The sequence below is a fragment of the Centroberyx affinis genome, unplaced genomic scaffold (assembly GCF_046629955.1).
Source record: "Centroberyx affinis isolate AG114_WGS23_722 - 3 ecotype Tasmania unplaced genomic scaffold, CSIRO-AGI_Caff_v1 ptg001387l_1, whole genome shotgun sequence".
Taxonomy (NCBI): domain Eukaryota; kingdom Metazoa; phylum Chordata; class Actinopteri; order Beryciformes; family Berycidae; genus Centroberyx; species Centroberyx affinis.
In genome coordinates, this window is record NW_027279870.1 from 287,931 (window position 1) to 302,575 (window position 14,645).

Consider the following 14,645-nt stretch of genomic DNA (forward strand, 5'->3'; position numbering starts at 1 on the left):
CCTTTATTGTGTAGATATCGACTTTTACTTGATGGCAGAAGCGTAGAGGATTAGAGAAGCAGGCTTGTCTGCAGGTTTGACTTCCCGGATCAACTGGGATAATCTGGGTGGGATTGTTGAATGGGTAATGCTCAACAACCACTGAGATGCCCTTAAGCAAGGCACTGAACCCCCAAGAGCTCCAGGTGGGAGCTGCTCCGTGGCCAACAGTAGAACACCGGTTGTACTCGGCAGCTCCCATTGTGAATTTGTGTAACTCTATGAATGTGCAGCAGGTGGTGTTGAAATAGTGTTGATGGTGTTTTCTCTTACTTGGCTCTTCCCTGTCTGCAGTTATGACTCATTGTAGAGCTATGGTTACACTTCTGCTTTTTCAGCGACATTTTACAGGATTTTACAGAAATATTTATGACATGGTGTGACATTTAGATGTGGGTTTGGCCCTTGCACTCCTCGCTATTGGTTGCTTGTGATGTTGGAATTGAAACTTCTTCTACTGTTGGATTCATAAGTCACTCTTGATAAGAGCATCTGCCAAATGCCTCTATATGTTATGCAGACTGCTGTTTCACATCTATCACATCACATTACTCTGCAGAAAGAAGTCCAGTCAATTTTTGTTGACGTCTAATCAAATTAACAGGCAACACCTTGTTTCAAAAACTCCTTGGTTACTCCTTGGTTACTCCTTGGTTACTGCAGACAGTCCAGTCCAGCTGAAGTCGTTTTTTGGCCGAAGCTTGTAAATTATTGTGGCTAATAATAAAATAATTTTAAATCAATATCATGTGTTTAATGTCTTTGGTAAATAGACATAAGCAGATAATAAAAAGGATAATGTACAGGTAGCTGGTCATTATTACAAAATAAGCCCCTTCAGGGCGATCAAGCTCTTGATTCTTGATTCACCTTATTGGGGCTTCCTGTGATATAATGACCGGTTCCCTGTACATTATCTCTTCCTCAAAGAACAGAACTGATTTGGAAAGTTTCATAGCATCCAGGTAAAGAACAGTGAAGTGTCTCACTTGTAGTTGCTGTATCTGATTTTGGCTCTTGGATGTGCTCTTGGTGCACTTTGCTGGGGGAACACACGGCCTTCCCTCATGCTTAGATCGAGACAGCAATGAAATCTGCAATCATGGCTGCCAAGAACATCAACAAAGTGGCACACTTGGGGCGTCCGGGTGGCTCAGTGGTCTAAGTTGCGTACCATGTAAATGCAAATTTCTGGGTTCGAATCTGGCCCAGGACCTTTGTTGCATGTCATCCCCCCTCTCTCTCTCTCCCAGTCTTTCCTGTCTATCTCTACTTTGAACTATCAAATGTGAAAATACTGTAATGAATTTGGGTTTGACTCCAGGCCAGCAAAGGCTACCAGAAACCAGGGATCGTGTGGGGGAAATGTCAGAGACCTCAGAACAAACAACACTCGACCACAAGGAATAACGGATAAAATGAAAATCTTTATTATATTAACATCAATTAAGAAAAGGGTCCCCGGAGTTTGACTAGGCAGGAGAGCTACCACACTTGGGGGGAAGCCAGGACTGGCCACACTATGAAAATGTACACACCACCATCAAGGGATGCAAAACACACATCATAAGAGCACATCACTACAGACTTCTGGAAATGCATGAAAACCCATCACACTACACACAGTGGAATCGCACTTCTAAATTACAAGAATAAGGGTGAGACCAATAAGCCCCCCCTACCCGGGGCCTAACTCAACCCCGCCCCAGCTTCTGTCCGGTCCCCACTCTAATAAAATGCACAAACAAATACACTGTACATACAAATTAACATATACTAAATTTGCGCGGTCGGCAAGACCCCCCCCCGGGGTCTAGGCTTGTGACACCGTCCAAATCCCCGGGGGACCGCGGCTTCGTCGGACGGCGCAGCAGGTGGACAGGCAGAGAAGGCCAATGGTGGCATGCCGGAGGCGGCAGCAAGGCTGGAGAGTGGCGGCGGCTTGCGCTCCTAAAGCCCCAGCCCTAACCAGCTAAAGGAGGCGGCAGACCTCCCCTCCTGACCCAGGAACTCGCTAACCCCCTATCGTATCTAGCTTCGTCGCCGGCAGCCCTAAACAACTGCGAACAACACCCTCCCTCTCCCGGAGTGAACGCAGCCACACACAACAGCACGCTCCCCAGTTCTACACACAATGCCTGGCTCTCCCCTTTCTCTTTGTCCCAGAGTCCCACAGGCTGTGCAATCAGTCACACCTGACGTTCAGTCACACATGATGTTCATTAGTTCATTACTTGTCGGTCCAATGGTGGTAAGTTCAACAATTCACCCTACCATTCACATCACAATACATAGCACACATTAGTTTCAGGATTGGTTATAAGGTTTGATTACTTAAACATGCAAATAAGTGATTTATTTGCAGGTTTAAGTAATCTATGACCTTTGTCAACCTCTGTTATACCATGGTCTGGTTGAATACTCGATTCTGATTGGCTGCAGGGTGTCCATTAATTCCTGATAATGGACACCTACTAAGTAGTTCCAGTGAAACTGACTGTTCACTGGCTACGTAGCATCAGCCTGTATCTAAAATGAGTAAACATAGCATAGTGCCTCATCCTCTGAACACCACAGGATGGCGACTGTAACACACAAGCTGCAAGAAGTACACTGCCCCTCTGAACTTACTGATACTTTGTGTCACATACGGTAAGCGATCATCTCACATCCCATTGGCTATTCAACTCGCTACTTCAGGCTGCGGCCGACAGAGACATGGCCTATCTCATTTGTTCGTGAAAATCTTGATATTGATTTGGGGACAATGACATGGCTGGATAGCTAGCTAGTCTTGTTGTTAAACATACTGTCAAATTATACTTACTCTTTGTCAACCATACGCAATGTTATTGACTTTGAATGTTGCTAGCATAACGTTAGCTTTCTGGCTCATAGCTGAGCCAAAGGGTTCTATGAGCTGAGCGGGCTAGAAATATCTCCCGTTGCCAAGTCCTATCTAAGGTTCGTCCTATTTACTGGAGCAGTGAACAACGTTTCCATTGCATAAGAACCTTATGGGATGGTAATGATTGTTCCAGGTATTAGTCAAACCCTCAGGTGTTACCAGGGAAACTGAGTTATGGCTTGTGAAAAACTTTAGATTTTGATCGAAAAAACATGAAAATATAAATGAATGGTCTTAATTTTTTTTTCTTTGGCAAGTGACCATGGTATAAGCAGGATAATGCCCTTCGAGGTGTCCATAATCAGGAATTAATGGACTCCGCTGAAGCGTCGGACGGTTCTGGCCTCCCGGTCGTCCATTAATTCCTGATAATGGACACCTCGTCGGGCATTATCCCTTACATGACAACCAGTAGGAATTGCAACAGCATAATAATACTGCTTTGTCATTTGCTTTTTTGAAAACAGCTTGAAAACAAAGCCGAAATGCCTTGCAACACAAGCTGCTCATTCATAGCACTCTTCTCCCGCAGCGTTCTCCCACAACCCTTGCAAATATATTAAGGTAATTTTGTGCAATGGGGCAGGAAAAAATCGACTTTTTGCCCCTTGAAGCTATACATATAGAGATAAACATATTTTCATGCACAAAATCATCAAAAAAACAAACCACAATCGAACAAATGGCTTCCATTCATGAATCAATGCTTTGTTTAAGTGCTGAGTGTGTGCGAGTAGAAACAGACAAATTTTAAATACAAAGAGAAAGAGCAGGTAAGTGAAAAGCTGACATTTTGGAGATACAATGTTTTTACCTGTGACAAAACAGTGACAAAATGTAGGAACTGTATGAATGTGAAGCAGGGTGTGCTCAGCAAACCTTTCCTGGATGGATTCAAAGGAAGTCAAATAGAAAACAAAAGCCGTAATTTCCCACTGTGTGATTCATTACTGTCAAATTTCCCCTAAGATAACACATAGTCGTGAATGGCGTGAAGCCACTTTGCCACATAAGCAGTAGTGAATTTTTCTTGATCATGGGACTTGACCAGTAACTCTAGACGGTCACGCCTGATTTCCTATAAGCTTGTATATCATGAGTTTGATTTCCCAGCAAAAACTTCAATGACCAAACCCTGTTGAAAATAAAAGGGCAGAGGGTCATGCACCTTGCGGCGAGGCAAGTCAGATGAGAACCAGTTACAGCATCGAGGGAAAGTATATAAAGGATTATGATTCTACTTCAAGATACTGTAAGGGTGGATATTGACCATCAAGGTCCTGGCCTTTGACACAGAGGGTAAGAAAACTCACTTTAATTTATTTTCTTATTTTATCGATTTTATGCAATATTTATAGCCGCTATCTCTCACTGAGTGACAATAAAATCTCTGTCTCAGTTTTTTTGCTCTGCTGGATGAATGAAGACTTCTTTTTCAAAATGTGATACTATATAAGAATAGATGAAACTTTATTGATCCTCATGGGGAAATCAGGTCATTGCAGCAGCAAATACTAATAGGGTAGATAACGCTTTATTATTATAGTATTATATGCAACAGTAGCACTTTATTTTCTGGGTCCACAATTTCCTAATAATTTCCTAGAAAGGAACTGTTAATTTCGTAGGAAGTTTCCTGGAAAGAGCCTTTACATTATGTACTCATTATAGGGAAAATAGAGAAAGAGAGTTTCCAAAACAGAACCATGAAATTATATAGTAGTTATATAGCACATTAGAAATTAGAGGAAGGAATTGAACAAATAATTATATTATATAATTATTAATGTATGACATATGCAATATGAGTGTGTGCAAAATAGCAGCAGCAGATCATAGTGAGACAAAGCAGCAGATCATAGTGAGACAAAGAAAAAATGAATGAAAACTGAAAATATACAAATAATACGAACTATATGCAGTGTGACAGCAGTGGGCCTTGTATGTTTTTGTGTTTCTCCTGTAGAAATGTATGAATAAAATGTATGACATATGCAATATGAGTGTGTGCAAAATAGCAGCAGCAGATCATAGTGAGACAAAGAAAAAATGAATGAAAACTGAAAATATACAAATAATACGAACTATATGCAGTGTGACAGCAGTGGGCCTTGTATGTTTTTGTGTTTCTCCTGTTCTATAAAAAAGTATGGGTGAAAAAAAAAAAAAACTTACTGAAGTTAGTGCTTACACTCACTGGATAAGAGCAACTAAAATGCCTAAAAATGTAAATGTAATGTCAATCACAATAAAAAGACAGAGAGGTTTCTGCATACAGTTACTTTCCAGGATTGAAGGAATCAGCTGATCATTTGCATCCCTGCGTTTGTCTTGTGTATGTTTCTGTTCATGTTCCTCCTATTCATGCCACCAATGAAGAAGGGAAGATGAGGTTTCTAATTGAGATGGCCCCACATGTGATGCAATGGAAGTTATGTAAGTATTTTGTGGCAATATTCTTTTCTTTTCTTTTTTTTTTCCAAAACAAAATATTGGAGGGATGTTTTAGAACTCCAAACTCTTACTCAAAAATTAACAGCTCACCTCAACTGACATATTGGACTGTCCCACTCATGTAGGTATCAAATTTTACTTGATGGCAGAAGTGTAGCGGGTTAGAGAAGCCGGCTTGTGAGCAGATGATTGCCGGTTAGAATTCTCGGATCAGCTGAGATAATCAGAGCGGAGAACATTACCCATTCAACTCCCCCATCCTGTTAAAAATCACTGAGATGCACTAAAGCAAGGCATTGAACCCCCAAGAGCTCCAGGTGCGAGCCGCTCCATGGCCACCAATAGAACATTGGTTGTACAGGGCAGCTCCCATTGTGAATGTAGCTATATGGATGTGAAACATGATGGTGTTGAAAAAGAGCACATGCTCTTAGTGCAAATTTCTTCTGGTGAATTGCATGAGCTACTCCTAGTCTGCGGATATGACTCATTGTAGATCTGTGGTTATACTTCTGCTTTTCAGCGGCAAGAGTGTTTTCAGTGGTACAGTTTGGTGTTTATCATTACATGATGAAATAAAGAGATTTTATAGGAATATTTGTGAACTAATGTCTAGACAATGTTGGTTTGACCCATGTACGCACTATTGGTTGCTTTTAATTGGAACTGAAACTTCTACTGTTGGTCTCACTGTAAATCATCTGCTAAATGCCTGTAAATGCAATGCAGGCTAGTGTTTCACAGCTAATAATATCACTCTGCATAAAGAAGTCCAGTCAAATTTGCTGATTTCAAATTAACAGCCAACACCTTGGGCCCTATCTTACACCCGGCGCAAAGCGGCACAAAGGGCAGCGCACGTGTCATTGCTATTTTCCGACCGACGCAGTTGTCATTTTCACGCCCAGCGCCCACGTTGTTTGAATAGCAAATGTACTTGCGCCCATCTGTGCGCCCATGGGCGTGTTGGTCTTAAAATGAGGTGTGGTCAGGCGCACTGTTGGCGCATTGCTATCTTGAGGCAGCGGAAAGCGATTGCGCCATTGACCAACAAAAACCTGGTCTAAAGTCTGGCGCAGTATCTTCCTGCTATTTAAAGGCCGCATTATTCAGATAGTAAGATGCGTCTCTCTCTCTCTCTCTCTCTCTCTCTCTCTCTCTCTCTCTCTCTCTCTCTCTCTCTCTCTCTCTCTCTCTCTCTCTCTCTCTCTCTCTCGGAGAAAAATAGGATCATCTACTATGAAAATTAGCACTTTACTTCATACCTGACATGTATTTTTTTGCCAAATTGCCATATGCTTTCGCCATTACGCAGTGCCAAATGTGCAACGTACATGTCCCGTTAACCATCATCACACATTGCCAATTGCTAAATACGCAACCTACAACCAAGAAAAACAACACTGTAAATATGTAAAAAGCACAGCCCAGATCCGCCATTTAAATAGCAATGCGCCAAGGTGCAAGCGCACCTGGCTCTTAAAGGGAATGGAAGATGACACTCTAATTGGTTGAGTTCATGTTATGCCCAAAACACACCTATGATTAATTAAGGGACTTAGTACAACCCCTTTGCACCTTGCGCCTTACTTTGCGGCCACATTGTTTAACTAGCAATTTGGATTTGGACACGCCCTAAATGCACTTGCGCCATGTGCTTTAGACCATGGGCCATGGATCGTTTAAATAGGGTCCCATGTGTCAAAAAGACATTACTCCTTGGTTACTGCAGACAGTCCAGTCCTCTTGAAGTAGCTTTTTGGCGGAAGCTTGTAAATTATTTTGGCTAGTGATAAAATCATTTTAAATCAATATCATATGTTTAATGTCTTTGGTAAATAAACATAATAAGAAGAAGGATAATGTACAGAAAGCTGGTCATTATTGCAAAATTATCCCCTTCAGGGCGATCAAGATTCTTGATTCTTGATTCACCCTATTGGGGCTTGCTGTGATGTAATGACCGCCTCGCTGTACATTATCTCTTACTCAAAGAACAGATTTAATTTGGAGGAAAAAACATTTTTTATTTGCAATGCCATGATGAAGTTTCATAGCATCCAGGTTAAGAACAGTGAAATGTCTCACTTGTAGTTGCTCGACCTGATTTTGGCTCTTGAAGCCCTCGGCACTGTGGCAACTATGCTCTATAAAAAGAGCAAGCACACCAAATCATATATCCCTGAATCAATAAAAGTAAGAAAAGATGCTTGATATTTGAGTTCCATTTTGGAGTAATTGTTGTATTTTATCTCTGTGTTTCCAGTTCCTCTCACTGTACTAGTGCTCATAATGCACCAATATAGTGCCGGAGATGTCACCCTAAAAGACAGTCTGGCTAAATGCCTGGAGGACAAAGACTATGATGAGCTGCTGCAGACTGTAAAGACAGGTCTTCCCCACACAGATAAACCACAGCGTGTTGTTATTGTTGGGGCTGGAATGGCTGGACTGACGGCTGCCAAATTACTGCAGGATGCAGGGCATAAGGTACATGCAGCACTTTGTAACTTTAAAACTGGTGCTATACTAATTTTGTCAACTAAAGTCATCACCTACTATTTCTTTAAAAAAGAACCAAAATTTGTTTTAATTTTTGTGCTATCAATGATTTTATGGGAGGTGTAACTTTTTTTCAAATCGGGATATTTAATTTTGGAACAAACTGCAACCATAGTATATTTAGTATTATTATTAGAAGTAATAGTAGTAGTTGTAGTAGTAAGAATAAGACTATATGCATGAAATTGTTTATTTTAATCAATATTTGTATTAGTTGCATTTAGATAGAGAGGAAGAAATGCTAACAATACTCGATACAATGTTTCCTTATACTGTCACTCCTCCAACATGGTGGTGTGTCCCTGGTAACCACGGCTCACCACTCTCCAAACATTATGTGACTTACCTCGATTTTGTGTCGTTTGAACAAGGTAACCATATTAGAGGCTGATGGTCGTGTTGGAGGACGGGTGCACACCTACAGAAATACAAAAGAGAACTGGTATGCCGACCTGGGGGCTATGAGGATCCCAAGTTATCACCGGTGAGTAAAACTTGTCTCAAAGTAATAATCTGTGATATTTTCATATAAATAAACGTCTGTTTTGATCCTCTCTATTTCCAATTGCTATAACACAACAATGATCCAACCTATATTGATGAAAGCTGTCTGTTCTAAACACCCAGTGTCTGGTAGCACTTTCTCAGCAAAAATACTCTGCTATACAGGAAGTGATGTGCTTTACGTTTACAGTTGGTGTGGAATAAAAGGAAGAAGCACTAGTTAGCATGAGCAGTGATAGCCACTATGGCTGAACAGACAAAGTAAAGAGTGCCACCTACAGAAACTCAAATTTCATCACCAGAAAATCCAAGAAGAATAAGAACATTTGTGCATTTTCAAGCATGCCATTTGTTCTTAATGGCTCAATTCACAATGTCACATTCTTACAGTTCCACACATTGTCTGTCATCGTTGCTCCATTGTCCCCTGAAATGTGATGTTTTGCCCCAAATAAAAAGATTATGTGCTGTAAAGCAAACTCCCTTTGTGCCGTAAAGCAAAACAGCAGATTTTCTACAAAATCTGCACACAATTTAAAATACAGTGTAGAGGCTACCAGTCTTCTCGCTAATAGTCCTGTACTTAAATGTACCTGTACCTAAATTCTCAAAATGAATGTGGTAATGATTTACTGAAGTTTTTGAGATTTTATTCTTGGCATTTTTGCCTTTATTAGATTGTTCAAAGTAGAGAGAGACAGCTAAGACAGGGAGAGAGAGGAGGATGACATGCGACAAAGGTCCAGGGACAGATTTGAACCCAGGAAGTCATGTTTACATGGTATGCACCTTATGTTGCATTCATGTAATATCAGACTTAACGATATGACCTCCCAACCAGTCACGTCAACCTCCTAGTGGCAATTACAAGTAGGATAAATGGGACTTTTTTGTGACTCCGATTTCTTCCTCTTGGCATCACACATTGAGGAAGTGTGTCAACACAAGTGGTAAACACTGCAGCCAATCCACCAATGTCTGCAGTCCAAGACAATAAAAATCTAAATTACCAGTAATACAATCAAATCTACTTACAGTTGAAATGATACATCTTTCAATGCTTTGCTAGGGCACATGATCACTGATGTAACCTAGGGTCATTGTTCAGGTCTTTCAACATAAGACATCCTCACCCAGTCAAGGGTGTCCCTCTCTCACCCCGGCTGAGGTTGATCAGGCCTGAACTTGTGCCCTAACTAGCAACCTACAATGGATCTGCTCTTTTTGTCCATAACCATCTGGAGGCTTTATCAGCAGCCTCTGTGTTGCTGTAGATGGTCCTTCTCTTACTTGCCCCTGTAATGCCAAGTGCACCGTAGGCCCTGCAGGAGGACTGCCCTGCAAAGCCTCTGCATCCTACCTCCACAGGCACACACCTAGCCTTCCAGCTTTTTCTAACCAGGCTAAATCAAAGGCCTCCTCCACCCAGTCGATTAGCTCCAGCATGACGATGCACTTTGCTGACTCTGACGCAAGGAGAATATCGTGTCTAAGGGGTTATGGGTATGCTGAGGAAACCTGAGTTGCCTGCCCAAGTCTATCACCAGCTGCCAGTAGTGGGTGGTCTTGAGAAGCCCAGCAGCTGCTTTTGATGTTGAACTTGGCTTCTGATTAATCTTATGGTCTGCTCCGTGGGCTTGGATCTCTTGCTCATGTTGATGGCAGATGGTCTCTGCAATGGTCTTAAGATAAGATAAGATAAGATAAGATAAGATAAGATAAGATAAGATAAGATAAGATAAGATAAGATAGCAGTTTATTGATCCCCTTGGGGAAATTCAGGAAAGCACATAGCCATGCTACGAACGGTAATTACCTTATTCCAGAGCCTTTGGGCAGCAGCTCAAGATGTGCTCAAGAGTGCCCCTTCTTGGGCATAGCGGACACAAACGAGTATCCACTAAGCCCCAGCACTGAAGGTTGGAAGGACTGGGGAGGACATCATAGACTGCCTGAACCAGGAACTTGATGCGGTGCAGTGTGGTTCCGCCATGACTTTTTGTCACTGGGCAGGCAAAAAGTGAATAATGACTGCTGCTGTTTGTTTATGGTTGGTTTTAAATTAATAAAAATCCTGTTGTAACAACAAGATGTGATCCAATTCTTACACTTCTTCCCATATGACATAAATGCGGGATTAGCCCACTGAGCCACCTGGTCGACCCATGATGTATTGATATCAAAATGCTACACCTAGCACCATTAAATATCTTGCTCAAGATCACCTCAACACTACGTACTTATTGAGGACGAGAGGGAACATTACTTGTTCACTGTCCCAGCCCAGATTTTTCCAGTTTACCCAACCTTCCAATCACAAACCCGCTCCACTAACCTCTGGGCTACCATCACCTCCTCTCTCAACAGCATTGTCCACTGGTTTTCTAAAGAACTGGGGATCAAGCTAAATGAATTCATCATGGAAGACAGCAATACCTTCTACCTGGTGAACGGGCTGCGGAGGAGGACGTTTGCAGTACAAGAAGACCCTGACATCCTGAAATACAATGTGACGGAAAGCGAGAAGGGGAAGTCAGCCGATGACCTGTTACAGCAGGCTTTGCAGAAGGTACGAGAAAGAGGGAGGGATGATGATGTGTGTGTGTGTGTGTGTGTGTGTGTGTGTGTGAGAGAGAGAGAGAGAGAGAGAGAGAGAGAGAGAGAGAGAGAGAATTGGAGCAGCGGTATAGTGGTTAGAAAGAATCCTGTATAACTGGAAGGTCACAAGTTTAATTCCTTCAAATTTGGTTTCCATCAACAACCTTTTGCCCGTTCAAAGTGTCCTTGAGCAAGATACTGAACCCATTGAACTCCTACCTGTTCATTCATTATAAGACACTCTGGATAAGAGCATCAGCTAAATGCCTAAAATGTAAAATGGGTTATTTCATGGATTTGACCCATAGGCGATTGGAGCTTATGGGTCATTGTGTGTAAACTGAACACCACTGCAAGTGACATCTTAATGCAAATGATATTTTTTGCAGGTGAAAGATGAAGTGAAGGCACATGGCTGCTGTGCTGCATTGAAAAAATATGACCACTATTCTGTGAAGGTAAAGCAATGACTTTTTACATAAGAAATTGCTTTCTATTTCTCTTGTACAATTTATATTTCCATTTTATTTTTCACTACTCCATTATACCTAAGTAGTGCTAGTATTCCACTGATTATCTGGATGCTGTAACTTTGACCCTTGCACTCCTAGGATTGGTTGCTTGTAATGTTTTTAATCCGGATATTTAAATCTAGACAATAATTTTTATCAGCCTAAATCACAAAATGTGGCTGCAATAGAAAAAGGGTCCTATCGCTGTAGATTTGCCCTGTTTGCCCAGATGAAACTCAGGTATTGGGTATGGCCACTGGCAGGAATTTTAGATGCACAGGAAATGATGAATTGAGGAAAATCTTCTCGCTGCAAAGGAAGTGATGAGTCAAAACTTAAGTACAAAAAGTACTTTAGTACTAAGTGCTAAAGTACTTAAGTACTGAAGTGCTAAAGTGCCTCCTAAACCACAGCAGGCAAGCACTCTGTCCAGAGAATGCTGGACTCACCAACGATGGGCAAATCTCTTCACTTAAGAAGAAGACATTTAGTTTACCGACATCACGTTACATGATTTCTGGATTTTGAAGCACAAAACCCAGAAAACAAGCACCTCTCATTGCCATTGGGGGCAGCCAATGTGCAAAGTTTCCTAGTGCGGCATCATCACGGCTCACCATGTTTTTTGAAAACTTCACCATGTTTTTTTTACTTTTTATTTTTTTTTACATTTCAGGCCTTTTCAGTCTGTAAAGTCTTAAATACAAATGTTGTATAGAGCCATTCCGCTGTACGATGTGGAAAACATTTGGGTTTTTTCACAGGAGTATCTGATAGAAGAAGGTGGTCTGAGTCGAGAAGCGGTGAGGATGATTGGAGACCTGCTGAATGAAAACAGCCTCCTGTACACGGCACTCTCCGAGATGATCTACGACCAGACTGATGTCAGCGACAACGTCAAGTAAGACCAAACATCCAGACACATCCGAAAATGACACATCTTGAGTTATTCAAGATTAAAATCCCTTGCCAGAACAGGCGACGTATCAAGCAAATCAGGGGATGAAATGTGATGTTAAAATGTGCTACACTCCCTCCTCCCTCTTCTTCAGACCAAACATCCAACACTGGCTTTTGTCACTGTTCTGTGCTTTTTTTTTTTTAAATGACACATCTTCAGTGGATTAAATGTGATGTTAAAACATGCTACACCCCCTCTTTCCTCTTCCTAACCCCAAGCAGTGTTTTGATGGTATATTAATTTAGTATTCTATAAAATCTGTCCTTGCTAATCCCCAAAGACAAAAATGGCAGACAACATAGCCAATAAACTTCTCTCTGTGCATGTATACAAGAATTTGAATTTGTCTTTTTGCTTTCTAAGATACGATGAAGTGACCGGCGGGACAGATCTCCTCCCCCAAGCTTTTCTCAGCGTCCTCAAATCCACCATCCTCCTCAACTCTAAGGTCAAACGCATCAGCCAATCAGATAAAGGTGTAACCATATCGTATCAGGAGGGCAACCAATCCTCTTTGTCCCACCTGCCCGCTGACTTTGTCCTGGTAACAACCACAGCCAAGGCGGCCCTCTTCATCGACTTCCAGCCCCCTCTCTCCACCCACAAGATGGAGGCCCTGAGGTCGGTCCACTATGACAGCTCCACTAAAATCATCCTCACCTTCAGGAAGAGGTTCTGGGAGGAGGACGGCATCAGAGGAGGGAAGAGCATCACCGACCGGCCCTCACGTTACATCTACTACCCCAGCCACAGTTTCCCAAACAATAAGACCATTGGCGTCCTCTTGACTTCCTACACCTGGTCTGATGACTCCCTCCTCTTCCAAGGCGCAAGCGACGAAGACCTGAAAGAGCTGGTTCTGAAGGATTTGGTGCTGATCCACGGTGAGCAGGTCAGGTCTCTCTGCACAGGAGTCTTGGTGAAGAAGTGGAGCGCGGACCCTTACAGCCTGGGTGCTTTCGCTCTCTTCACTCCCTACCAACACTTGGATTATGCTAAGGAGCTCTTCCAACACGAGGGTAGGGTGCACTTTGCTGGCGAACACACGGCCTTACCTCATGCTTGGATCGAGACAGCAATGAAATCTGCAATCAGGGCTGCCAAGAACATCAACAACGTGAGACCCTTGAACACTGAATCAACTGGAACTCAAGGCCGAGAAGAGCTCTAGGATCTTGAGTGTGGAGTCCAGGGCGATCAAGGATAATGAAGAGCAATAATGAAATCCAATATCTAATTTATATTGCCAGGAGACAAAATGTACTATTTCTATTGCAGCTATTTTCTCTCATTTCTCAAATTTGAAGTTATAATGAATTATATATATATTTATTAAGGGCATTAAGTAATCTATGACCCTTGTCATAGATTGTCCTCTACTGACAACCAGTAGGCAAACAACATAATAATAATGCTTTGTAATTTGCTTTTTTGGCTTGAGAATGAGGGGTTTTAGCCTTCCAAATGCCTTGCAACGGTGACTGCTCGCTCATAGTACTGTTCTCCATCTTTGAGCAGTTGAAAATGCAAAATACAATGCAAAAATACATTATGGTCATTTTGTGCTATCGGGAAGAAAAAACCTTACTTTTTGCCCCTTTAAGCTATTTATATATTCCACCTACAGGTGGGCAATATGGCCTAAACTTCATATCACAATATGTTTGATATTCTTAACAACAACCATATCAGGTAGCCTATGCAGAGTTGAGTATATAACAAATACAAATTATTTTTCATCAAATGTTTAAAAGTCACCTTCATTGCTGGTTGCACAAGTAAACTTGTTTGAACTATTAAGTGTTTATTTCGCTGTCAAAAATGTACACAACAATAAAGACAAAATAATTTCATTTGTCCAAACAACTAAACTACTTATCTACAATATACTCCTACATCATTCCATCAGTTTTCCCCACTCTCCACCTATCATTTAAACACTTTTCTGCCTTCTCTCCTTGGTGCATATTTCTTACCTAAAACTTCTCTATCATACATGATCAATCACGGGACACAGATATAATTTGTTATATGTCTCAGGGTGCTGTGGCTCTAACACTTGACCTGACCTTACCACCAGTTACTTGCAAACTTGGTAAGCCAATAA

At 41.7% G+C, this 14,645-nt stretch overlaps 1 protein-coding gene across 1 annotated transcript; it reads left to right on the forward strand.

Moving 5' to 3' along the window:
• The first annotated feature begins 4,213 nt into the window (after positions 1–4,213).
• LOC139649682 (L-amino-acid oxidase-like) lies at positions 4,214–14,355 on the forward strand. The gene is made up of 8 exons (XM_071526158.1): positions 4,214–4,246; positions 5,327–5,383; positions 7,668–7,891; positions 8,335–8,447; positions 10,835–11,036; positions 11,455–11,523; positions 12,342–12,478; positions 12,902–14,355. Exons 2-8 carry the CDS (start codon positions 5,335–5,337, stop codon positions 13,707–13,709), a joined length of 1,602 nt encoding a protein of 533 aa, XP_071382259.1. The 5' UTR covers positions 4,214–4,246; positions 5,327–5,334; the 3' UTR covers positions 13,710–14,355.
• Positions 14,356–14,645: the final 290 nt, after the last annotated feature.

What these genes read in the sequence shown, in the direction of transcription:
- LOC139649682 (XM_071526158.1), top strand. Translation starts at nt 5,335, where the DNA reads ATGAGGTTTCTAATTGAGATGGCCCCACATGTGATGCAATGGAAGTTA. An exon ending in TGTGATGCAATGGAAGTTAT is followed by an intron (nt 5,384 to 7,667) that starts GTAAGTATTTTG and finishes CTGTGTTTCCAG; the next exon opens with TTCCTCTCACTGTACTAGTG. An exon ending in GATGTCAGCGACAACGTCAA is followed by an intron (nt 12,479 to 12,901) that starts GTAAGACCAAAC and finishes TTGCTTTCTAAG; the next exon opens with ATACGATGAAGTGACCGGCG.